The sequence below is a fragment of the Cygnus atratus genome, chromosome 20, assembly GCF_013377495.2.
Source record: "Cygnus atratus isolate AKBS03 ecotype Queensland, Australia chromosome 20, CAtr_DNAZoo_HiC_assembly, whole genome shotgun sequence".
NCBI classification, from domain to species: Eukaryota; Metazoa; Chordata; class Aves; order Anseriformes; family Anatidae; genus Cygnus; species Cygnus atratus.
The window spans coordinates 8,490,508-8,518,339 of record NC_066381.1 but is presented as its reverse complement, the minus strand read 5'-3'; the positions used below and the strand labels follow the sequence as shown (position 1 = coordinate 8,518,339).

Here is a 27,832-nt window from a genome sequence, read left to right as displayed (position 1 = left end):
ACAAACTGAGATCTTGCCTCGTTTGGTGCCCCACTGCACTGGAAACTGAGGTTTGAGGATAAAACTAGGACTCCTGCTCTCCAGGTCAACTCACAGCTGCACAAGACAAGCCTGCAGTGTTTAAGAAAGCTAACAAATCTATACAAATTCTGGTTGTTCCTGTCTGAGACCTGTTCTGATGGCCTGATGTGCTGGAAACTTGTTCTGTCTCTCTCAGTGGTGTGATATTCACTCAACTTCTGTTTTTGTTTTTTGTTTGTTTGTTTCATACACACAATTTGTCAATTAATACTTTCAGAGTCAAGCCCTTCTCTCCCAGGTATCTCAATCACCTCTCTGGCTGCCTTCTGGACAAAACGTTCATCGGTCACACGGAAAGCTCGGCACAGCGCCTCTGCCGGGTCATGCTGAAACATCTCCTGATGGACCATGTTCACATGGAGGTGGATGGAGGCATAGATGGCAGCATCCACTCCCCCGTGACCATCAAACACTGCAAAATAAGCTTGCTCTTCTTGGTCCTGTCAATGAAAACACATTGAGAAAACAACTAAAAGAGAAAGCAATGGAAACAGTTAATTGGATTGTCTCTAAAACTTTTGAACTTGAGATTTGTGATGTCCTCTGTGGGCATTCACCAGCATTAAACTGCACTTAGAGCCAGTCTCCACCAGAAAAACAAACTACTCAGACTATCTGCACTTTCATCAATGGGAAATATGGAGAAAAATTCTCACTTTATCGCTAATGAATTCTACCTGTAAGGATCACCTGTGTAGCTCTCTCAGTGCTCCTTATGTCTCATTTGCTACAGTTCAGTCACTCAGCTCAAATAGAAAGTGCCATTCTCTTCAAATAGAGCAGGAGTTTTTGTGTGGCTGCTAAAATCACAGAGAGAACAACATCCAATACAGTTTGCATGAAGTCTACATCAAGACTGGAATCCACCAGGGATAAAATGCCTGTACAGTTAAAATGTGAAGCCAGCTAGCCTCTGCTTTCATTCTCCCCCCCCCTTTTAAATCTAATCCATATCACCTTAGATGCCTATTTTTAAAATACCCGTATGTACTCTCTCATCAGATAATTAAACGTGATTGCTTTCACAAATCAAGTACAGCAAAATCACTCATCTTCAAGTCAGTTTTCTCAGCTTCTCCTTATCTGTTCAAACAGAGAAACAATGCTCTGTACCCAGAGACATCAACTCCTGTGCCTATTCAGACGTATAACACACCAACCCGCTGTCAGTGCCAATTCAACCTTGACAGCCATCTCAATGACTAGAATATTTGTACATTGTAATTTTTAAGTAATGGGCTCCAACACAAATTGGAATAAGAAAGCTGACAATTGACAGGCAAAGGAAACATCTGCCTCTGTTTGCATTAATATCATTTAAAGGCAAGAATTTGGGTAGGGCATAGAAAATGGTTATTAAAGTGACAGAATGTAATAAAGAATCAATTACGCAGCAACCCGATCCCAATGGTAAAATTCTTGCCATTTTCTTTTTCTTGCCATTTCTGTGTGTCCAGTTTTATAACTGAAGGAAGAGCAAGCAGGAGCATTTGACTGGTAGCCAAATAAAGAAATTAACAGAGGGAAGTCTGGCCCAAGTTCCACCAAATTACTCGTGTTGCTAGATTCTTGTGTGAACTGCACCCTGTTGTTCTGTAAATTTTGTGGGTTTTTTGTTTGTTTGTTTAAATTTTCTTTCTTTGCTCTTGCTTTTGACTTCTTCCTACCAAAAGATATGGAAAACACCTCAGGCCCAATCCTGCAGGTAATACAATGCATCAGCTGCCTCTCACAAACATAGGGCTGCCTTCTGCATATGGCAGGTCAATTCTTCAGCCACTGCATGAGTGGCTACGTAAGATGGGGCAGATACAAACCTTGTTTAGTTAGATGGTATTTCACCAGAAGTCTGCAAAAGTTGCTCTTTTATTCTATATACACTACACAGAAACTGTGTCATACAGCTGCTGTAACCACAGAATCAACTGAACTAACTTAGGAGCAGGTTTGCTTCCTGACATTCCATCCTTCTCAGGTCCATCACTTGTGACTTTCATTTTCACAGTAGAAGACTGTCTAGTTCCCCCCAGCAATGGAAACTGCATTCAGCATACGCATTTACCTTCCAGAGAATCTCATTTTACCTCAAGGTTGAAGAGCATGTTGAAGTCTGGAATGCAGACGTGCTTGTCTTCCATTTTCCTGCGCATGTTCTTGATGGCATGGATGGATGTCTCGTAGTAGCGGTGGGGCTTCGGCTGGAGTGGAAAGTCTTTCACCCAGTTGCTGCAGATCTCATGGAGTTTGCTAAAAACTAAGCGGGCTAGCTTCACTGTCTCAATCTCTGGGGTAAGCAAACACCACAAATAAAAGGCTAAGAGTGTTATTAAGTGAGATTTTTTCTTTTGCATACATTAAAAAGATGAAACAAAACCATTTTAGCCAAGCAGTTGAGATGGATGTCAGCAGGGAAATTCTGGCTGCTGATACATAAAAAGAGGAAGCCAAACTCACCATAATCAGCATTCATCAGTGCAAAGCTCATTGTTTGTCTTTTTAGTCTAAACATTGCTCCATGCCTTTGGGGAACTCATTTGCAGCATCAGGAAAAATGAAAAGCAAGTATGTTTCCCGCAGCATTTGATCCCCTGGGTAGCTCTGCACAGGGTGGTGTAGCTGTGCCACAGAGCTCTGATAGGGAATTCTTCAAGGCATATAGCATCACACACGAAAAACACAACCCATTACAGTGATGTATTGTTTCAGACCAAACCACCTATTCACAACAACACCTTACTGCAGAACTAAGGCAATACGGTAAACAAACTGCAGAAAATAATAGCACCATTTTGAGATGTTTTGGCAGTGTACAAATTCAGGTACCTTCTTAGTTGCATAAGGTTATCGTGAGATTCCCAAATAGGCAGTGTGTCAAAGAAATCTGCACGAGCAAGTGAAAAAACTATAAAGGTCTTAAATTTAAGAAAATGCTGAACTGTCACTCTTGAAAAATAGTCATTTTAAAATGTGAAAACTCAGGCACTGTCAGTCATTCTGAAGTTCAGGGAAGGGAAACAGGAAGTAAGCATCAGAGCTGAACATACCAGAATCTCCTTCATCTTGGTCATTCACCAAAGCCAGAGATCTTCAAAGCTAAACAACAATTCCTACGTGTCAATCACTTCTCACAGAGGAATAACTCAAATGTAAGAGTAGAGGGAGGGCTACAGCATCCCTCAGTTCACAGAAGCTCTGTGAAGAACCTACAAAGCAGCATTTGCTGATTTCAGTACTAGGTCTTCACAAGATGTGGGCTATAATGATCAGGAAGCCAAGATCCCTAGGAGCATGTGTATTCCCAGTTCTGCTGATTATGAGTTGGTTCAAGCTTGATCTGCAAGAGCAGCCATTAAGCTGGAAGTAAGCTATACATGTAATCAAAGGAGTCCTATACATGTAATCAAAAGGAGTCCTGGCTTCTGGAAATCACACAATTGTGTCATCCCAATGCCACCATAGGAATGAGTACCAGTTCTTCCACAACACCTATCCTGCTCTCACCAGTGTCACCAGAAATCTCTTTGCTGTATAACATATTTAAAGAGGGAACACATATAGCCTGAAATGTCCAAATTAAATTTTCCAGAAGGAAACCCCATAGACTTGCTCTTCCTTTTTTATTTTTTTTTTTTTCTAGTGGGCATATATGAAGGGAAAGGGCATTCATTTCGGTGTCACATAGCTGTTATAATTCAGAGCATCACTCCGAGGGAGGAACGGAGTAAGCTCATTTGCTGTGCTGAAACACTAAATACCCTTCCCCAGCAGGGAGTATGCGTACTGTCAGCATCATCAATAATTGCTCCTGAGGTTAAAACAGGAGAAAGGCCCACAACAGTCAAACCACCCCCTCACAGCTGTAAATTACTCATCACTCGTTAATGCTGCAGCGCTGAGCCAGGGCTGACTCAGCTGTCATTGTGGTTGTGTCATGGAGAATTTCATTTCCCTCCTGCTGCTCCAAAGTCCCCAGTGTTGGAAGTAGTGCTTAATTCTATCACAGCTAGTGGGAAACCCAACTCAGGCATTATGACGATTTTTAGTGGAAAATCAGAGTAAAGAGAATGGCAGTAATCAGATTCAGTTTCTTAGTACTTAGATTTTAAGACCTCTCCTGAAAATTTGGGCAGTGTGACAACAGGGATAAGAACTCAGGTTTGTAGACATGTCACTGACCAAAGTTTTCCTTAATCTAAGAACTCTGGTTTCTGACTAGCCAATGACCTCCTCCTGTCTTTGTCAGAGTAACCCCATCTCCTAACAGACTGGGTAATGGGACTTTGCAATTTGCTTTGTGAAGTCTGCTGGGTATTTCTGATACCTCCACCTTGTAACACAGTCCTACTATCCACAGACTCCTTTGGTGGTTCCTTAACAGAGCCAAAGTTCCAGGAGAACATCTTCCTCCACAAATCAAGAAAACCAAATGTTCTTAGCTCTTAACCCAAACTCTCAAAGGAAATCAAATGTCATCCAGTTCTCACTGAAGCTCCCTTGCTCCTCTCCAGTTCAACTGAAAGAGAAGAACCAGCCATGGCCTATGACTCTTAGGTTCTATTCCTGGTATCCAAAGACACATGGTTACCCTGAATATTTCAGGCCCATATTTTTACACTCCTGCATTTGTGGGCTCAGAACAGTTTTCTTTCTCTTAAGATTAGCAGTCTTCTTTCATGAGGCTTCTAGCTCCTTTCCAGCAGCACAACAGTAGTTTCTTTTACCAGTCCTAAGTATGCAATGATTTCTCACTTTGCTCTACTCAGAATGAAATGTGCCACTAAGGAAATCTGGATTTTCATTTTTTTTTTCTTCTAGCAAATTCAAACTTGAGGCAAATCAGGTAAATGTCTTCTTGTGTTGTACAGAGTAAAAATCTTTCTGGGCTTGTAAGAAAAACTGACACAGAATTGGACATCAAAGGTATACAGCTAAATTCAGCTTGGTTTCACATTTTGCAGAAGTCAAGACATCATTAGGATGAATAGTGAACCCTGAGCAGAAAAAATCAAGATGTAGAAATCCCATTTCCATCACCTGCTGCAGCTCCCTTTGTTTTCTTTCAAAGCATTAAAGTCCCCTCTATGATATCAGTTAGGGGCACTCATCAATTCCAGCTCTCTAAGTATCTAGCCTGGGTTTCTCAGATGACTCCTACTAAGAAAGCTAGAGAGAATGGAGTTACTGATCTTTTGCTATTAAATCTCCTTCAGTCCTGCATGAATACCCCTAATTTTGTTATGTTTTTATTAGCCAAACCTTGTACTATTTAAGCTAATGCTCTGTTTTGAAAATTATCATTTCTGTGAAATTGCAGTATTCATATGAAATCGCTGCTTCACTGCGGTCCAGAAGATGTTCTCTGTCTTCCTCTACCCCTTTATTTTCATATTGTAATGCCTTACACTGAGTCTGTAGGGGTATATTTTATCTTCAAGTACCCTCATTATGACAATTCACCCCAACGTACTATGTCTGAAGTCTCATACTTTTAGTGCCTGCTACAGCCCGTACACATACCAATCTCTGTTTGCATCTGTGTATTACAGATTTAAATATATTTAAATGGAAATTTCTGTAGGTGTGAGGTTTTTTTTCCTTTTTTTTTTCTTTTTGTTGAACTCTTTAGATATTCAGTGTGGAGGCTTAGTCAACATTTCCTTGGAGACTGTCAAATATTTATGCAAGTCTCAGAGATCTCAATTTGAAATTAATGAAGGCTGCTCAGCCAGAACAATGACAAATCTATTCCATTTACCTGCTCAGCAGGAGGAGGCAGCAGTGCCTACAAAAGAGAACCCATAGCATTTTTTTTTCCCTCAGGTTTGCAAAGGCCTCTGAGAAATACACCAGAATCTTCCTCTTCAAGTAGCCAGATTTATATCTCCTACTTAACCCCAGAATCTTTTTTTTTTGTTTTAATCAGGAATGAAGGGAATGGAGAAAGTGGCTTGGTGACAATATTTTCCAGATGGAACAACAGAATTCCTTTCAATACATGTGAGGAACACTGTTTTTTATTGTAATAAGCATCCCAGAAATTTTTTCCAAGGCTGTTTGTTTAGTCAGCAGAATTCTGAAACATTTTAATGCATGGAAGGTACTTGGCCTTGAACTGGATGCTGCAAAAATCTTGACAGCTAACAAAGATAAATGGAGAAAAAGAAATTTTCCTGTTAAGGATGAAACATGTTTATACTACCCTGTGCTGAAACTATAAAAAAAATAAATAAATTAAACGCCATAGTAAAAACTATACTGACAAATAATTCAGAATTAATTTCTCTCCTCCTACATATCTTTGACTTTCCTCTAAGAAAGGAGGAGAACAACTCATGCTTGCAAGCAAGCAGCGGGAGCACATAGTCACAAGTGCTTATAAAGAAATTCAGGGCCACTAGATAGAGTCCTACAGCTTATGGAGATCCACTTAAAATAAAGGATTGACTTACACCTGGTCTTACGGAGCAAAAATTAATAAAAGACTCAAGTACAGCCAGAGAAAGGAACAGATAAATAGAGAGAGAAAATTTAATGGTAGAAGTTGAAATTAGACAGGTTAATATTCAAAAATGAGAAACCTCTGACTAAGAAACCAGCCACTAGTACTTTCAGGAGAGGTGGTGAATTCTCCGTTAATCTTTTTATATCACAACAGGGTATTACTTTACAAGTGAAGCTAGTCCAATCTCGTTCAGCTAGCTGGTAGCAGGAGCTAATTTAGGGAAAATCTAGTACCGATCAAGTGGTCAGACTAGATGGATCACTGAAGACACTGATGACTTTAAAACCTATGACTTATCTGCAAGATAGTCTGGTACCCTGCATAAATGAAAGATCCATACCACATAGAACTGTACATTATCATGCACAGATGTACTTACGTATGATCCCATCGGCATTGTCCACATGCTTTGGTAAGTAGTGTGCTGAAAGATCACTCTGAAGGACTTCATCTGAAGTTGCTCTAGCCAAGGCAGCAGCCAGAAACGAAGGGCAGTTGCTGAAAAAGGACAAAAAAATATATATATTTAGCAAGGTAACTTGCAGTCAGGGTGATACATAACAATGCTTTTCTATAGACAAACTGGAACGTGGACCTTGTCCAAGCCTTGTAAAAATTCTGAGTCTTCTTTGTCAAACAGCACTGCAACCCTGCAGCAGGAGCTTCACAAACTCACCACAAGGCATTTAGTAGCATCGCATCATTCTTATGTTCCTTAAGTTTTAATGTTCCATTTCTTAGTCTTTATTTGCTTTTCAAATCTAGACTTGACTCCCCCCCGCAGAGTTTGTCTTCAATCCTTGCTTAGTGCACATTTTCTAAGTGTGCATTACACACTCTTATCTAAAGCCCCTTCTGTCCAGCTCCTCCTAAGAAATGGAGTCAGGATTCCAAGGGATAAGAGAAGTCTTCAGTTTTCAGTTTCCAAAACCTTACCAAGCAACACTGAGGAAAGTTAAGGCCCATAGGAAGTCTGAAGTTGACATGTGTAAGGTTGAAAGGGAATTAAGCTCCCTTGCGAATGTTCTCCATCAAGAGTAAGGTGGCTTTAACTCACTATAGCTTAATTAAACCTGATAAATTCCAAGGTTAATTAATCTATAGCAAACCAAGGCCACTTCAATGTACATTTTCTCAATGAAGAGGAGTTTAATAGCCCTTCATTTATGCATACCTGTGTATTTCCCATTGGTCTGCCTTAACTTTTCCAGGTGTCTCTTGCTGAGGCAGCCTGAAACTTCCAGCTTCCACAGCTATCATTAGGGGGAACAACGGCCTGCTGAGATGTGTCCACCCCTACAGGACCACGCAGAGACACAAGAGCTAATTCTGGTCTCAGAAACAGCCCAAAACAGCAACAGAATCCTACATTAGCTAGTCCAAGGAGCAGGCCATCAGCAAATGTACTTGCTGAGCCTATTTCTCTCCTTGGTCCCAGTAAGTGTGTGCTGGTGCTTTCACCACAAGTGGAGAAGAGGCGCCAGACTAGAAGCATCTGTCCAGCCAGGTCAGGAGTGGACAAACATCCACGCATGAAGCACGGGCTGGTCAGGCCTTGCTGGGGGGCCTGCAGAGCATGCGACAGCTGCCGCTTGCGTTCCCACGTGGTTTGGTGCCCAGGGCAGGCAGCTGCACTCGGGGCTTTTCTGAGAGGCCGTTGCACCGTCATGTTTTCCAGATACTTCATACCAACTGTTGCTACAAACAGCAGGATTATGTAACACATTCAGGAAACGTACACAAAATGAGTCCTCTGACCCGTGTTATTCACTATTCAATGTATCCATAAATTATTTAAATAACAGATTAGCAATAAATCTCTTCTTCCCGAGTGATGCACTGTCACCAGACAAGGTCTGGCCCTCGAAGTTATGCAGACAGCCACTCGCGCCGCGTTGCTGCACCATCAGTAAGAGCATTTCCTAGAATTAGCAGCTGAGCATTCCGCTCACGCAGCACGGCGGAGCCTCAACGTGCGCGCTAATGAAGCACGACTGCTTGAGGAAATCAGCTGCCTCGGGCTGGCTCTGCCCAGCACCACGCAGGAACTCTGATCCTATTTACATACAGCAACGCCTGGTGCTAAGAGTAATCAGCGAGAGGAAAACACACCGGGACCTCCTTCACTTCTGGCGCATGTAGAAGCTGATTTTCTATCTAGTCTTGTCTGCCTTTATTTAGCTCACAAAGAACAGGTTTTTCCATTTCTATTATTAGCTCCCATTCCCCAGAGACGCAGTACCGGTTGCTGTTCATGTTGCATGCAATTTCCATGTTACAACAAAAGCGAGAGATTGCGATGCCTGGGACAGAATAATTATGTCAGCGGTTAGCAACACCACGAGAGCAGCGTTCTAAAAAAACCCAGAGCGAGATTATTTATTATGGCACAGCCTAAATAAAGCTCAGCAGAAGAATCCACGCCGAAAGCATTTACAAACACCAGCCTCCCTCAGACGGAGCTCGCTTTCAGCACCAATGTAACAGGGCTGTGCGGGACAGGCAGGAGCCCGTGCTCTTCCCCGGCCCAAGGCTCACCCTCAACAGCTCAGTGCAGAAACTTTTGGGGAGAACCAAACTTGTTCCGTGCCCTTCAAGAATGGAGGCAACAGATGCTAAAAGGGAGACTCGGGACCTCGACAGCAGAGAATGATCCCCAGACATGAGCCCCTCTGCTGCAGTCTGATAGGGCTGGGAAGGAGGGAGGGCCATGTCTCCGAGGACACACAGCCATGGGCACTCGTACCTGGCACTTCAGACACTATTTCATGTATAGGGACAGGTTGCAAAACCAAAAGGTGCATTTACAGCTTGTGCAGCTGGACAGAGCGTTTCCCCCCTCAGCTCCAAATGCTATTTACGTGTCCCTGCAGCAGTTGCACCCAGGAGCTCTTTATCTAGCCAAAGAATGCATTTCCATTACAATACTAAACCTACACAAAAAGCCACTAAAGATGTTATTAGATAAATTAGAGGTTTTTAAGTACATCCTTCCTGATTCTCTGGCAGTGTGGGCATGTTTAGAACACCCACAGTTGCATTGCAGCAATCCTGGAATAACTCTGCTAAGGTAATAAATCAAACCTAAAAGTGGGCAGTTTCCATCAATTAAGTTTGAGAAAAACAGTCTGAAGTGGGTTTGACTCAGCCCACAGATTATTATGTTACCAGTTTAACACACAACTCTTCTTCTTGCTGACAGCGTTAAAGTGGCAAAGATTTTCCAAACATTTTCTCTGAGCTATTCCTCTGTGCTCTAAATCTAATCCAAGGTCTCCTATTGAAAAAAAAAAAAAAAAGAGATGGCAAATTTAAAATTCTTATTGCAGGAAAGTTCACCATTGAGGTTTGAGTGACTTATCAATTTTTATGGAAAAGGTAGAGAAAATAAATCGTCTGAAGGCTTTCCTTCTATGTCTGGCCACTCTTTGTCCTAATAATAACAGCTGCCTGCCAAAGAATTAATTGCCCTTGACATTTGTTCATCACAAAGCTTCTTATGTAGCCTTTATAGGGCTGTGCCGTGTAAGCAGCAAAGTGACCAGATGCAGACAGATGATTTCCTCTTCCTGATTAGCACGACACCAAATTCACTCCTCTTACTTCGCTTCTGAGAGGACTTTAGTTGAATTACTTTTCCCCTTCAAGGAACAGCAGACTGTGCTGGAGTTTTTGACTGCTTTTAAAATAGATTACGTTTTGAAGTCAAACTGCTAGCAGGACACTTCATTACTGCTACACTGAGACAAATGAAGAACCAGGTCCGATATCTTTGGTTTTAGCGTGAAAGCGAACACTCAGACAAGTACCTACTGCATCCCACAAACCACCAAAGACCCACACTCCAATGATAACTCCCTCTAGTAGTCCTCACCTCTTCCTTTACCCAGAACAAGTGGCAGCAGACAGGGACACGGGAGGTGCTTCATGTCCATAAGCTGCTGGCATAACCAAGGATTACCTGTTGGCTGGCTGAAAAGAAATTCTTCTGCCCCATTCCAGATGTTCAAATGTTATTAGTTGTTAAGTTAAGACAAACTGAAACCAGGAGGGCACAATCTTGTTTAGCAGAGAGCTGCGAGCTACAATACCTACGTCTATTCACAGCCGTGCCACTAATTCAGGAGCTAACCTTGGACATGCCACTTCACCACCCAGACCTTCAGTTCCTCACCTACAGAGGATGATAATGTCACTTCCTGAGGGAGAGAAGAGGGAAGAAGGCTGTAGGAGGCTTAATTCAATGTTCATGAAATACTCTGAGATTTCTAGATAAGAGCACAAGTGAAGGGAAAATATCAAGATGATAGTGGGAGATATTTTCAACCTATACAAGATTTATGGAGCTTTCACAGCTTTTTGTGCTCCATATTCTCTGTTCTCATCTGCTGCCAGAAGTGCTAAGAGGAATACCCAGGCAAGTGGGAGCTCTGGACAGGCAGGTTTCACCTCATGCAGGCAGCTAACACAGTCATAAACAACCGCACAAAGTAAACACATTTTGAAGCATCTCAAAAATGAGAAAACCATGAAAGAAATACATCAAGTTCTTAAAACTTGGTAATGCTGATGTTTCTGGAGCATTAGCACCGCTGATGGAAAAACGATGCTACAGGCACATTACTGCCCCTGACCAAAATATATGATTGAGTGCCACCAGTGCTGAGAATGCTTAGGCTGTCATGGTCTGGTGTAACTGATGAGGCATCACTAACTCAAATAAAGCAAGAAAAATGGACTGAAATGTACTGGTGCCTTTCAACGGCCAAAATGGTCAGTAAATCACAAAACATACAGCGTTCCTATTACCTCAAGAAACCCGTGACACTACAGAACACCAATTGTTTTAGGTAGAATGAAACATGATTTAAATAGAAATGCTATTCAGTCTGCTGAAACACAAAACAAATCCACAGGCACACGGGATAAAACATTGTATCTAGTTTCACACAGTAATCCAAGACCAAGAACATGACCTGAAAAGAACCAAGTACAGCACATTCCCATAAGGCCTATAATTTACTCTGTTAGTAAAAGGCTTTATAGGGATGACAAGCTAACGGCACCCTTTCCAAATACATTACACTGGGGATGCAGTTTGGTAAACACTCCTGTGCTAATGTGGCCTGCTGCAAGTTCTTGTTAGAAAGCAAGTCTTGCAAGAATTCAATTTAAGAAAGCCCTCATTTGTCCCCGGCCTGTATTTACAAAACACTCCAAAGTCTCATGAGACTTTTTCCAGATGGAGCTTCTGACGCAGCCTGGAAGCTCTTTGAAGAAGCCTTTAAAGTCTTTATTATTGAAAGTTCCCATGCTGTGAGCTGCAGCAATAACGAGCAGAGAAATTCTTTGGGAAGATCCTTTGGCTTTTTCCCCAGCCCTCTGTTCAGCCACCTCTCGTTCCAGCAGCCATCCAGAAAGACAAGGTACGAGCTGAGGATTTTCTGGTTGTCTCCTAACTTCCTTACGTCAGACAGCCTCAGAGAGGAATGTTCTGTAAAGCAGTCATTAGACCCCACAACGATTACGGGTGTATGCTCTAATTACACCAGCCAGATGCTATTTCCAGCTCCTGGCTCTGCAGGTTCTCCTCTCCTTACTCACAAAGCATCGCTTTCTCCTGCGAGCTCACCGCTCTGCTCCGACCTGTGCTGTTCTGCTGCTCTGCACAGCAGGTGAAAGTTTTGAAGCTTATTCAAAGCCTTGTCACGGTGGACAAACGAGCTATGTTTTTTCCTAAAACGTAGTGAAACCCTGCACTAGATTTTAGCTGCAATGAGTTAGTAAAACAAGCAAACAACCAACCAAAAAGAGAAGAAAAACAGAAGTAACAATGCACCTCTTAAAAGATTGCATAACCAAAGCTCCTTGAGAAGTCATTTGAGCTGGCAGTGTTGAGACAGTAAAGATGCTTGATAAATCTGTCTGAAGGAGCTGAAAATGTTCTACACAAGGAAGCTGCTATCTATAGGCTTCCCCAAGACAGCTGCCTGGCCACGTTCAAAATGATTCTGTCCTTGTGGTGACAGTTGTAAGCAGCAGAAATATAATACACAACCATTACAAAAATACCCTGTTTCTGATATGTTTACCATGCCTATATTCTACACAGACACTGCAGTGGTAAATAAATACTTATTTTACTACATACTTAACCTTTTGCGTTGCACTCACTGCCATATTCTAGAGTATGATCAAGTTTATGTTGATGCTTTCCTACAGTTAAGTCTATCTTAACTAGATATAACAAAAGAGAGGTGCACTGCTCATCAGGTAACATCTCCAGCAGCTGGATTAAGATGCATCAGTTTGCCATCAGACTTCAGCATTTATTGCTGTATTCATTTTGTAGTAGCTGTATCTGAGTTGTCAAAGCATTTACGGTGGCTATGATCTCAGAAATGTCCTAAAGACTTCGCAGATAAATATAGCTAATGAGAATAAAATTCCTTTTGTTAGAACAATAATTTCCCTTTGCAAATTCTTTTTAGTCTTAGAGATTTTTGCTAGTGGTAAGTAATACAAGTTCTCAACTGACTTGCAACAACTGAAGGTCTATCTCATAAAACAGAATAAAACCTTATATTAAGCTCTTATTTGACAGCTATTACTTAAAGATACTTTATAGTCTCTCTTTTAAATAACCACCTTAAAAAAAAAAACAATAAAAAAATCCCTTGAAACAAGCTGTTAACTGTCACTTGTTAAGCACTATGAAGAGATTCAAAGACATTGGTTTTCACTTGTTCACAAACTAAAATAAATTACCCTAACCTGGGAAAATATTCAAATTCTTTCCTTGTTTTTTTTTTTTTTTTTTTTTTTTTAAGAGATAGGAAGAGTCAATAAACTGCTCTCTCTAGTAGAGTATATATGAAATAGGTATGAATGGGAAACTCTAGGAAATTACGTTTGGCGATCAGATGGGAAATTTGCAGAAACACACAACTCAATTAGTGTGTGTTGGCACCGATCCCACAAAAGGGCTCAGGTGCTGCACTCATCTGTCGGGTTTTTTTGTAGGATATTATAAATAAAGAAGTAAAGAAAGCGGTGTGCTGCATGGCACATCAAACCGCCTAATAAAAAACCAAATCAGGGCAGGGAGCAATACTAAAATACTGGCACAATGCTGAAAAAAATTGCTTATGAAAGCGTGTTTGCAAAACCATGGTTTATATACCCTGTTACCTGACAAGCTGGGAGAGCTGGCTGCACAGGGCTCCCTGACCCCTGCCTCTAGCCAAGCTCTGCAGGGACACAGTCGCTCCGACTGCCAGCCCCGGAGGTCCCGAGGCAGCTGGCTCGGGGTTTGTCCGTGGGTGCCAAACCAAAGATCGGGTGCCTTTCCAGCTACACTCGCACACCCCCAGCCTCTCTCTGTTTCAGGACACTACGCAGGCTTCTTACCACACTACTTGAGGAGTTAATCAGGGCCAAGAGAGGGGGGCACTGCCCCAGCCAGGTGCTGTGCCCCCAGCCCCACATCACTCCCATGATTATACCGCGAGCTGCTCACCTGGGAGCTGGGTCTGGCCCTCCAGTGCTGCCAGGCCAATCCTGCCCATACCTGGCACGGGCTGTTCTCACCTCCCCTGCCACCAGTTTTCAGAAAATGGATGGGTATTTAGTTGTCATTCAGGCTTCAACCCCGCTTTCAAATTTTATTAAACCTGGCCTGCAAGGGTGAGCGGATTGGTGGGAGGACCCTGGTGGGCAGACAGATGCACAGGCATAAAGCCTCGTTCCCTTACAAGCCAGACTTATGAAATTAACTTTTGGAACGGTGTTACTAGAATTTCATCCTCTGATACAGGTCATGAGAGGAAACCCTTGACTTTTAGCTTACACTCTTCAGCACATGAATTAGACTGAGACCTCTAATCCATGTTGTGCTGTACAGCAAGTCTCTCCTTCCTTAGAAAGCTAAGGAGATACAAGCAAGACAAAATAAAAAGTCAACTCTGTCTCTGTGACAAGGTACAACGTCATGCAGGCTAGCGCATGTTTAAAAAACAAATGCTACCGACAAAGCGTCCACCCAAATATTTGTGATTTAGTGACTGACACCAAGAAATGATTGACGCGGAAGGGGTGAGCTATGAAGAATCCAAACTACATAAAGCAGCTTCTACAGAGCTGTTTTGCTGAAGAGATTATCTGTATATCGTCTTTGAAACCTAACTATGATTTCCCTAGCTCATTCTCACAATATGGCAGTTATGAGGTTACTTAGGTATCAGGCTCTGCAGAGCTGATGCCACCTGCATTAAAGCCTGCTTTTAAAATGACAGAAGTTTATGATAACATGAACAACCCTTTAAAAAAAAAAAAAAAAGAATGTTCAAGGAGCTGAAAGGAAAATTACTGCAAAAAACTGAATTCCCAGAAGAGACGCTATGATAGTTTTCTTCATTACATCAAAGTGCTGAAGATATAAAGTTTGCTCTTCAAATCATATTCCAGGACTAGAGTACTTCAGAGGTGTATTACAGTCACCTGTTGTTATAAGAAAGGTAAACCTAAACTTCGAAGGAAGGCAGAGAAACTATTTCACTACAGAAACGGACCAGAATCCATGCATCTCAGTCAGAATACTGAACAGCAGAAGCTGCCTCTATGTATTAGTCTCTCCCTGTCTAAATTAGTCCTTTCCTGTATGAGCAGCAGGATTCTGAGGGGTTGGACAGTCTTTTATTAAATTCTATTTAGTGCTATAAAACATACTTTAGAAAATTGGAAAAATTATAGCAATTTTTTAAAAATACCACAAGGACACTTATTTGATAGGTATTTATTATAATGTTTAGACATTTAGGGCTCAGCTATGTATGTATAACTACATAGTCATATATATTTTCACCCTATCGTTAATTAATGAAAATAAAGATTAATTATTGGAATCACCCAATCACCTGAGTCACATGTGACTTTCAGGAATATTGGTTGTTGTTGTTACTGTTTTACAGGGATTAGCTTGAATACTTCCACGGTGCTTTCTCTGCTCAAACAACTGCTCAATATCTGAGTGACATGCATACCTTGTAACCGAAGTCTTCTGGCTGCCATTCCAAATACCCGTCACTGCCTACTTAGCGTCCCTGTGCTTGGAGTGGCAACGAAGTCTACATCTATGCAAGATCCACGCCTACCTGAAGAAACACATTTCTTAACTGGGAAACCAACGTCAACACGTATTATCTCACAGGGAGTTTCTCTGCTAGGCTGGGGCCTGTTACAAAGCTCTACAGAACATTAAAAATGTCATTGATTTCTCTCTCTTTGGCTCTCAGTCAATTTGAAAGTCAGCATAATTCAATATCTTTCTACTAGTTCCATCAGCAAAGAAAGGAATCCATGCTTCAATCTGCACTGCCTTATTGGAAAAAGTAATTTAATTTTACATCTGAAAGCGTGCCAACATCAGCATACGACCATACATAGTATACATAAAATTTAATTTACAAATTCTGTATTTTGTCAAGCCAGAATGAGATGCTGACTAAAATCAATGACAGCGGCTGAACTTGTCCTGAAGATATTTACATATATTCTTTTTATTTCAGGTACTTTATGTCCTAGCTGGAGTTTTGATGATCTCTCCTTACTACATTGTATTAATGACCTACTAGCCAGAACAGTTCATCTTGCAGACAGTGTTCGTACAGCAGCCATGCTTTGCCTGAAAAGTTCAGAGATATCATTTACTTACCACTACTTCATCTCCTATTTTTTTCTCCCTGTTAAAAATAAAATTTCATTGATATTTTCCTTAACTTGAAGGCATATACTGCATACATTCAACATGTCCAGAAACAGAAGTTAAATAAGAATCCCTCGATGTAAAATATCTATTTTATTTCGGATCAGATTAACATGCCAAAGTTGTGTGATTACTAGCCAAAAAGAAAAGTGTATTTAACTGCATAGTAGTTTGCTTGATTTCAAACAAATGAAACAAAATGCTCTATAGCAGTACATACTGCTCTCTTCATCTATATCTCTACTGCAGATCATTATTAAGGCAAATAAAAGTAAAATGACTTCTCAAAAAAAAGAAAAAAGAGAAAGAGGACAATGAATCTACAGTACCCATTCAAACAAACTGCTTTCGCCACACAAAGCTATTCCCCAAATAATTGTGCCTGTATTTATTGAAATGTTTGTCTTCATGTAAATAAGAAAAATAAAAGTTGCAGGCCAGGATTTTCAAATGACATTTGATCACTTAACTTTTTTCGAACCCTTGGACAAATATCAAATATAAGGCAAAACACACCCCAGAAGATTTACGACCACTGAGTCAGCAGAGAACATTCTCTCTCTCTTCTCTCTCTGGTGAAACACAGTTCATCGTACAAATGGCTTGGGTGTTTACGCCAGATGTAGGATTAGATAATTAGTCATCTGAGTCCTGGATGTCAACTCTTTTGTGATACAGAATTTATTCCAAATGCACCATTTATAATCAGTTGACTTGCAAAAGCACTCTGGTGTTATACAGTAATACATCTTATGATGTACAGCCAAATATCTGCCACTCCATAGCAACATATTCTATTTCTGCTGTAGCAATACCCTGCCTGAACTTAGCCCTTCCAATGGCTTCATTTTTTGTCTGTAGGATCGGGATAATGACAGTGACCTTTGGAAAGCAATTCCAACTCTAATGGTGAATAGTGCCACGGAGGAGTGGGTATTATTAATTAATCCCAAGTCAGGAAAGGAACAAGAGAACTGCAATTCACTTGCACTGATCGCCAGAAAATATTGCTGTTCTTTTGCTTATATTTCTGATATGCCAGAAAATCAAATTAAAATGAAACATGAAAAGTCTATACGTCTTTAAAAATCATTTTTAGAGATAAACATGTAACTACAAATACATTCAAATATTAAACACTGGGGCAAACTAAAGATTTATCCGGAACCTCAATTTCAAAATTACCGACACTGATGCACACAGAACAAGACACTAAAGGGGTAAATGGCTCTAAGATCAGGGTGCATGCTCTTTTACAGGAATAAAATTTTGCTTGCTCGGGAAGGATCATCCTAATTCCCCCGTCACTTACTCTCTGCAGAATTGCAAAGGATATTCGTGGTAGGGTTTTAGTTTTTTTTCTTCAAAGGACAATCAAAATGTTTTAGCTACTCTGTTTCACATTAAAGTCCCAAATGCATTCTATTCTACTGAGCCACATAGTTATTTCAATCATTCTTAATAAATAACAGTTGCCAGTAGTAGTTAAGCCAAGAGATCTGAATTATTTATAGTGTTGAGGAACAGAACAGCAGATAAAATGCATTAGGGCTTTCAGTTGTTCTTGCCTGAATGACACAATGGCAGCCTTCAGACGTTTTTCCACAGGCTGGTGCTATAACATTCTGCTTCCAATCCTGACTTAAAAGATTTTCTGAAGAGAAAACAGCCAAACCTATCACCATCCATCTTCAGTGATCATATTCACAAAGAGCGGGTAAGAGATTTGTCCAAACATAGTACATTACTATGGATTTTAATTTGATTGAACAGGTCATGTTCAAACTACTATCTTGTATTATTCGACAGGACTTAGTTACTTAGATGCCATTTAGCATGGCTCTGTATGCTCCTGTTAACAGTCTAGAAGCACCTCATGATGTTGAGCTCAGTGTTTCTCTTCTCCTGTGCCTGTATTCCTTCCTTCCTTCTGCTGCAAAAAAGCACAGCTATCATCTTCATTTTACAATGGCAAATCCAACTTCACACTGAAGAGTGGAATGTGGAAATCCCAAGCCTCACCTTTTCTCCATGCCTAGGTTTTTAAGAGACCAAACCATGAAACACCAGACACACAGAAAACAACAGGGAAAGAAATTACCTCAACTACACCTGACAAATTATGTCAACCACAGTCGCTGAGGTTATGCTCCTTGTGGCTTAAAAGATGCATTCAAATATCTGTCTGGAGTGACGGATGGGATAGAGTACCTCTGCTGACCTCTGTCTGGGTAGAAACCTGGAGGAACGTCCTGCTTCCCCACCATATACGCACATCACAGGGGACTGCACCAGTGTGAAATTCTCTACGCACGATCGATTCACATGGAGAACCGTGCCCACAAATGACAAGGAGAGATTTACACGTAGATGCTGCAGAGAGAAGAACTGGGGGAGTAGTTGTAGCACCATAAGCTTAAGCCAAACAATTTTCCTTTTATAGTTCACCTTCGCTTTCTATATGGATCTATTTACGGCAGGAAATGCTGCAATTTGTAGTGTTTCCGAAGAGTAAAATAAAGAAAAAAAAGAAAACCTGGAGAGGTAAAATAAATAAATAAATAAATGAAATAAGCCAGAACAAAAACCCCTCCTCTACCCAAATACTATAGAAATGGGGGGAAAAAAAAAATCACTTTTGGCTCATGTGAGGGCATTAAGGCATCTGCAAGTGGCTCCATCAGGTGCTGGATTGCAGGGATGAGCCTTAGTATCCAAGCTGTCAATCAAACAGGCTCAAGAGACACAGCTCTCGGTGGTTCCCTGCTCCCCCTTCCTTGGCTGAGCTTCCCAACTCCCCCCGTTCAGAGTTATTTAAAACCTACGCTCATTTTACTGAGACCGCTGCGTTGAAGATGCCGTACGTCACAGGGGTGACCACGCTCAAAACAAGAAAGCTTCTGCTTTGGGTAAAGCAGGTCCTGAGCCTGCAGAGCATACAGCTTGCCTGCAGTGTGCGTCTATATATAGCTCCTTTTGCGCACAAAGGCTATATGAATTCATTCTGAACAAGCTCAGGATTTCAAACAAGTCTGCAGTGCTTTAGCCTCTCCCCCATCCCAAAAGGTACAGTGAATTATTTAAAACCTGGAAAAGATGTTCTAAAATTATTGCCAGCACCACTTAAAAACAAATCTGTATACGCATTCCCATCACAGTTGTAAGGTCAGATGAAAGTAAGAGCTGCCAGCTTTTACAGCTATGGCATTAAAAAGTAAATCTTGTAAGGTTATAGGCAATGGTTTTCTACCTTGAACTTCTCCATACAACTTGAAATCTACCTCTCCATTCACCAAAAACTGAGGCTTTGTTTATGCAAAAGAATCAATCTTTTCTTAAAATCTTATTTGTGGCATTTTATTTTGTACGAGCAATGTTGGATTAACCCACTCACCTCGCCCACCTCAGGGGCGATAATGCTGTCCCCATCTGTTGCAGCTCACGTAGAAATAACCCAACACCTCGTCTTGCTCTCTGCCCCCCTCAGAGAAGACTGTTATCTTTTCCCATAAATTTATTATTAAACCTGTGATCTCTTCAGCAGGCAGACAAGCTCTAAATATAAAGAACGACTGTTACATAATGACTCAAGAAAGAAGGCAGCATACAACACCCTGTAGACAACACGACCCTGAGTAGCATAAAAGTGGAAAGGGGATGAACATCTGTGTTACTGTCTTGCCTTTGCCTAGTGCCTGGACTCAAGTCCATCCTGTGCACAGTAGAACATGGAAGCACATCATATATGTGTAAAACTTCGTTTTTATTTTTATGGAAGATAAGCAAATGCAAACAAGCAACTTTATCTGGAGGTTAATTCAGGATCTAGCAAAAACTTACTCAGATCAGAAGACATCTTCCTCAAACACAACAGAACTTGTTTGAAGCTCCCCGAACCAGGACTGTAAATAATACACTAGTGAGGACTGACTCACCCACGGTGATGAGTAGGCTCAAAGCTTCTTCAAACGGAGCAGCGTCACAATTATAATCAGCAGTTAAGAGAGTTACTTAGGAGTCACACTATCAATTACAATGGTAATGCATATTCAGGGAGTAAGTGATATGCAGACAGAGAGAATATGAAATCAAAACATTAATAAAAAATAAGGAACCTTTGGAGTCAAATGATTATCTTCTATATCTACAGTGCTTTATACATACCCAAATGATTTATAAGCTAAAAATAAATGATTACTTCTACCAGCATGATGTGCAAGTTACCTTGGATGAAAACCAGCACATTGCTAATTATGGTTAGAAACATTACACAACTGTTTTGAACAAACAGCAAAAAAAAAAGTTCCACAAAACAACAGGAGGAAATCTCTACAGAAATTTAAGTTTTCTGAGCTAAAATTTAAGCACAATAATGTGAATATCATCTTGACTTACTACAGCCATGATGGGATTTTCCATGTAAATGTGAACAGTAAGAATTATATGTCTACCTTGATGTCTCATCCTGCAAACTACATCATCATCCTTTGGCATCATACTGTATCTGAAATATAGACACATGTTTATGGGTGTGTCTGTCTGTATTTTAAAATATGAACAATCACCACAGATTCCTTGGGAAAAGGAAGAAATAAAAATACTAAAACAGAGAGAAGATCAAAAGTCACACAAAAGCAGGTAGCTAACCTGGAAACTACATCAGTAAGACACTGTGCCAAGTAATTGGAAATAAAGAAATTCAATCAATTCTGCTCCTCAAACACGCAGCCAGTACAAACTATCAATAATACTGGCCTTTAAAAAGTAAAGAAACACAAAGAAGCCCCTAGAAACACAGTTCTGTACTAAGGATAGCAGTAAATTAGAATAACAATTATATAAGCACAAAAGAGCAAAGTCAGGAGGAAGCAATCAAGTAAAGATGAAATTCAAGTAAGTCTTTTTAGCTGGAGCAGAGAATTCTGTGAAAGAATGCAGACAGACCATGAGAAAAGCCATGAGTGTAAGAATTTTTAACTATCAATAGAACACCAAATGTAAAAAATACAATAAAAATCTGTATTCTAAAACCATACTGAAAAGTAGCAATGAATTGTTTTTGTTGGACTTAGCTATAAAAGGCTGCTAATAGCATGCAACTGATCTATCAGAAGTACAGTCAGGCTGCACAAAGACTGCCCCTAGGGCAGATAGTTTTCAAATAAAAATATAGGTGGTACACCCACATGAATGAGCTTTTTACTGATGCATGGAGTCAGCATAAAAAGACGCAACTGTGACCAACTGCGATTGGTTAGACTGAAAATAATATACCAAGAAAAGAAAGATTAGGAACACCAGCTGAGCTCAGAGATAACACAGGAAAAGTTACTGTTAAAGCAAGATTTAAGTTATAATAACACAGCAGTAGTAAATTGGAAGATGTAACATGATAGGAGACTAAGCACTGCTCCCGGTCCCGCATCTGACAAACGACACTTCTTCCAGCAAATCATTTAATCTCTACACATCCATCTATCTAGGTGTCAAATAAGTTTATTGCCTTCAAGCTTTGGAGAGGTACCTTGAAATTTAATTCATTAATACCTGGAAACTGTGTTTTAATCCTTGGGTAGAAGGTGCTGGGAAAGGACACCATATTACCACATTAAGACTGCCTAATAAACTAAAAGCACACTTATAACAAGCATTGCATAATTCCTGTTCTGGACCGTATACAGCATGGTCCCTCAGGTTTTTATGAGCAGTACAAAACTAGTTATATTTATACAGCAAAACCCACACATGATTACAGGCTATGCTAACACACAAATACTATCAACCTCTGGCTAGCATGCACGACAGCAGCAGTAAGAACACAGCAGGATGATCCTCGGCATATGACAGTGATGAGAGACAATCTTTGCAGGGAGCTGGAAAAAAACCTTTGTTGTTACCAAAAACAAAGTCAAACCATTCAGGCCTATCTGTGCTTTCCTCCTACAGAAGGATTTCTGCAGGAGCAAGGACAAAATACATCCTGATAACAGAACAGCATACCAAATAGGAAAAAAAAACACAAAACAACAACAACAAAAACCGATTTGCTTATTAAGAGTAACAGTATCACTACTACAGAACTAAATCTGTGAATCTTGTGTTGCTAAAGTATAAAAACTCAAAGGTGTTTAAAACCACATTTCATCATCTGTTCTGCAAAATAACAGTCTGAGGTGTGTTTCACACCTGTTCTTCTAGAACATCTTCTGAAAAAGGCATTCAAAATTGTATTTGCTTAGTGAGCTCCTCATCTCCCTCTCCTGCTCTCTCTCCTGTTTCCACTTCTGTGCCCCGCAGTGCCTCAGGACTTTCTCTTTTCTTTGTCTTGGGTCACTGTTGTAGGATGAGAGGGTGCAGTCACAAACCAGGAACATCAGTGCTCTGGTGGCATAGACAATTATGCATTTGTTCCAGAAATACACAGAAAATAAAGGAAGAATCCTGCTTCATCAATGTGGTCATAAATACTATTCTAAAATCTTAATCTAAAAAGTACTAAAAAAAAACAGATGGAAAAACTAAGGGTGGATGAAAAAGTAACTTAGGTCCAAATGTTTCCTGAAGTTACTGAGGATGAAAAGTTGGGGGCTTGATTTTGTATGCCCTAATGATTCTCAAAACTTCCAGAAATCCAAACGAAACACCTTGTGTAATTAAGCTCAATTCTTCCCTTCAGTGTGAGCAAAAAGGAAAACCTTCAAAACCTTTACAAATGTAAAATACTGTAGGTTTTTCTGTGTAGAAAAAAAGGCATGTTCAGTCCTACAACTGCCTATAGAGGCTAGACATACAGTCATTACCTTTGCTTTTCTATTTGAAAACTTCAAAACTAATTCAAATTAGATTAATAAACTGTAGCAACATCAAATACGGAGGAATGCAAAGGCAACAATATGAACTCCCCAGGGATCAGGGAAATTAAACAAGAATATTTTAGAGCTCTGGTATAAAACAACAATGCTCTGGTGACAAATCTCACCCTTGTATCAAAACTCTGTGTTTTCTAATATTCAGCCTGTTCTTTTTGATCAGGGCTGGTTATATCATCATCAGCCATGCCATGATTTTGCTGAAATCATTCATTTAAATTATAGATTTTTATTAGTACCAAAGACAGCTAGAAAATCAATTCATTTCCAAATAAAGTACAGCGAGGTTGGGGCCTTAGCACTGATCCGCTTTCATGTGGGCTAGACGGTGGTAAAATAAAATGCTTAGGACAATACAAGAGATTCACAAGCTAAAGTAACCAAAGAACAAAAAAAAAAAAAAAAAAAAAAAAAAAAAAAAAACGGGAAAACAATGCAGACAAGAATGCAAATCTGCCTGGCTCTGCTGTTAAGAGCCAAGACAGAACGCGCTCTCCTACCCAGAAGGACAGCCTGTGGCAGGAAGTCTGAAAAATCCAATAAGGAAAACTGCCTGGGTCCCCTGTTTATAGCTCTGTATTAATTCTTGATATTTAGCATGGCTTGTCAAGAACAATGCAGTATTGCACAATTCTTCATGAGGCTCTTCTGCCTTTTAGCTATGAGTCACCATTGTATTAGGAAAAAGTGAGCTTAATTTAGTAAACACAGAAGGGTATATTACATATTTTCTTAAGGTTTCTGATCCAGGGGGCTACATTTAATTTATTTTTTTTTAAAGTAGCTGTCTCATTTCTCTTCTTCCCACCCCCTCTTTTTTTATTACATAAAACTATGAAAATTTTGTTAGTCTTCAGTAGGCGGCATCACAGGAAACACATAGTCGTGAACAGGAGAGAAAGGGGTTTCCACATTTGATGGAGGACTTCAGATCTCTGCTACACTCCTCTCCTGCACAGATGGCTTCAAGGGAGAAAGGAATATTCCTTCAACATACTTCCTCTTGCAAAATACATTGCCCCAATCTTTCTAAGAAATGGCATGAAGGAAAATGAGAAAACTGCAAACAAATATTAGCATTGATAGCAACTTCTTAAATCTAGACCTAGTGTTCGAACAAAGAAAATGTCTGAATATTGATAAGAAAACTTCATTTATGCTGGAAAAGGGAGAGTACTTGTGCCCTTTTTAGTAGATACTCTGAGTTTACTGTGATCCCAAGTGAAAACAATAGCGAATCTTACTGATTTTAACACCTCAGTGATCAAAGCTCTTCTCTGATATTCAGTAGTGATTATGGAAGGTCTGCAATGAAAGAGAACAGCAACGTACGATAGGACAACTCCGAATAACTCTTCAGTTTAGGTATCTCCAATGCCTTAGCATGTAAGAAAAAAAAAATGTGACTAGAATGATCGAGATCAATTTGCATACCTGCTACTACAGTAATTGAAGACATCTTATGGCATTTCCTTCATAAGAGAGATTTACATGCTGATATATTTTACTTCCAAGTTAGAAAGTATTTGTCTTTCATTGCAGCTATTCTCTGGAAGTTGTTAAGGGAAAATAGTGAGAACCACTGATAAGAGAAAGAACAGGCGAGTAATCAGCCAGGTCCACAGATCCATCTGCATCCTACACCAACCTCAGCCTTTGATATGGGACCAAGATGGCAGAAAGTAGCTGGACATTTGCTCCTCTCTATCTTCTGTATCCACACACTTAACCCGTTACCCTTTCACTCCCTCACACCCCACGCCCTAGCCCAGGCACACACAGAGCAAGCTGACTCCTCCCGTCACACCTCTAGTTTGTGCTGCCCAGGGCTGATGAGCTGATGATGAGCAGAGAAGACCTCCCAGGTTTTCTTTGGACATCCTTCCAGGACAAACTATTTCCTCCCAATGTAATTGTTGTGATATGCAGGTGCAGAAAAAGTCAAGAAATGTGAAGCAGTTGGGAAACAGGGGAAACTAGGGGAAAAAGTCCTGACAGTATTACAGGATGTTCCAATTATCAGTCCACGTTTCCTTCAAAGTTTTATTATTGGAAATCAAGTGCCTGTTGAAGTATTGTATTTTAATGAATCTAAAGCAGCAAGCAATTTAAAAGAAATGCAGATTTCTCATGACATGCTGTTTCATGATGAATCCCTTCGCAAGTGGGAGGACTCAGGAAGACACTTAGATTTACATATATTTGAGACCGAAAAAAGCTGTTGACTAAGCTGGGATTGGGTCTTCCTGTGGAGTCTTCCAGACAGATCTGTCTGGAGGCTGCTGTAACATCCACTGCAAGACTGCCTCAGTCTCAGGTAAAATGCATAATTTAACTTCAGAATACAGTCTTAAAGCCATCATACCGACCTGTTCTTTTTACCATTAGCACAATATTTCAAGGTCATTCATGCATAATATGTAAACTCTAGTTTATGATTTTACCTTGCTTTTAAACAAATAAAACATTAGTCCGTTCTATCATTGTCCTATAAATTTTAGATCTGACTGCGTGCCATTTCTGACAACCAGATTTTTACCCCTCTTTTAAAGGGTACAGTAGACATATCACAAAGATACTAATTTGATGCAAATCTACATAATATTAAAAAAAAAAAGGATACTTTATTTAAAAGCTTTGTTAGACCCAACTTTATATAGTGTATCATCACACAGCAGAATAGGTAATGAGTACCTACGGCTTTTTTCCTCATTATGGCCAATAAACTCAACCAGTAGTAACTTTTCTGTAAGAAACTTCATCTGCCAAAGATCTAGGTGAAGCCTAAACCACTCACCAGAAAATAACAGGATTCACAGCTTGGCAAATGCAGAAGAGATTTTTAAGTATCATCCATTTGCTTTTTGGCATAAAACCCAGTGCTCCGCTATCAATTTCTGTGCGTAAGAGATCCAGGATAGAAATAGCAAGAAGTATGCATGATAATGCTTGCTGAAAGGAGTTTACCAAAAGGACAGATAAAAACTGGCAGGAAAAAAATCAAACGTGCACCGCAACGTTCACATCACGACAGCTCCTTCACAAGGCACATTCCTTCAGCCATTACTGCACTTTTACCGGTTACAATTTACCTTCCCCTTGGGGAAAAAAGGCATTCAGATTTTAAGAGGAAAAATGTAAAATCAAAGTACGAGGAATTTGGACACAGTGACAGAAAACAGCAGATGGCCAAAGAGCGAATACACGCCTCAGTTCACTTCTGGGCCTCTGGTACCGCTCACAAGCCAGTGACGCCAGCAGAGCCCCTCCGCGGACTCGCGCTCCTGCCAGCACGCAGGGGTCAATTCCTATCCCACTGTGCTGGAGACGAGACGTCTCGCAAAGGCAGTGGTTACTCACCAAAAGAACACTCGAGCTGCAGCCATTCTGTACGTACATGCGTTCATCCTGTAACGCCTACTGGGTTCCAGGAGCAGTACCTGTTTTCGGATGCTTCTCCTCCAACCAGGTAATACCCAAGCTACCTCAGCTGCAAGATCCTAGTTTAAAAAATGCAAATATCAGAGGGAAGCAATCAGAGGAGAGCAATGAGAATGATCAAAGGTTTAGGAAGTACTGCCCATGCAGAAATGAGGAGACATACAGAAACATGAAACAGATGAAGACATTATATAATCCTCCATGTTAATGAGAATGGGACAAGTATTATTGAAAAAAATAACAGGAGATTCAGATTAGGTGGCAAGAAAAACCTTCCCTCTGTAACTAAAATCACCAAGAATGTTAACAGCCTGCACAAGGAGGTTGCAGGTTGTCCATTGCTAGAAATTTAGAGAAGAGGGCAGACAAATACCTCTCAGGATAGGGTTTAGATTTAGCTAGTTCTACCTTGAGGTAGAAAGATGGACTAAATGACCTCCTGAGCTTCTTGTCAGCCCTATTTTCTATGTTTTTTTCTATTCTATTAAAAACAGGTGAAATTTCCCTTAGCTCTTTTCCTTAGAAGGAAAGAGGGTAATTCAAGAGACACATTATCTCCAGAGCATAGCCCTTATTAATTAACCTCATAACGTAACCTGCACTAACATTGTGCAATGTTGTGTACCCCCTCCAGCGTCTGTCCTACATAACAGTGTCTTCTGGCTACAGAATTTAGAGCTTGATCATGAAGATATCGGTGTCCTAACTCTCTCAAAAATCAATGGATATTTAGGTAACTAATTAAGAATTATTATCAGGCCTTTAGTCCAAAGCAGCAGAAAGACATGCTTTTAGAATCAGATTAGGTACTTCCTATTGCCTAAGCTTTCAAAACAGGCACCAAATAATATATGGCTTCCTCTGAAACATGCATCTTTTTCTCAGGTCCAGTGCCTCCCTGTCTCACATTTCCATTTAACACCCAAAGAAAGGGAAGCCAACTCCCTATCAAAGCAAATTCTACCAGGCATTTACATCAGTGCTACAGTCAGTCATCAGCTGGGATTCCTCATTTAAGGCTGCTAAAAGATACAAGGCTATGAAGAACCAACCCTTTTATATCTGCCTGTAAAAAAAAAAAAAAAAAAAGATAATTTTTCCCATGCAGATGGATTTCCCTGACAGATCTTTAGGTACGTTACACAGTCTTTTGCTTGAGCAATGTTCTTCTGCCTA

The 27,832-nt window shown here is 40.4% G+C and overlaps 1 protein-coding gene across 1 annotated transcript in view; it reads right to left on the bottom strand.

Annotated features, from left to right (window-relative positions):
- Window positions 1-27,832, bottom strand: part of PPM1E (protein phosphatase, Mg2+/Mn2+ dependent 1E) — a 63,338-nt gene that overhangs the window by 2,664 nt on the left and 32,842 nt on the right. The window contains exons 2-4 of the mRNA XM_035560887.1: window positions 6,963-7,081; window positions 2,166-2,365; window positions 333-521 (exon numbers count right to left, since the gene is read on the bottom strand). Of these exons, the coding sequence (XP_035416780.1) occupies window positions 333-521; window positions 2,166-2,365; window positions 6,963-7,081 (508 nt within the window). The remainder of the gene's footprint in view (window positions 1-332; window positions 522-2,165; window positions 2,366-6,962; window positions 7,082-27,832) is intronic.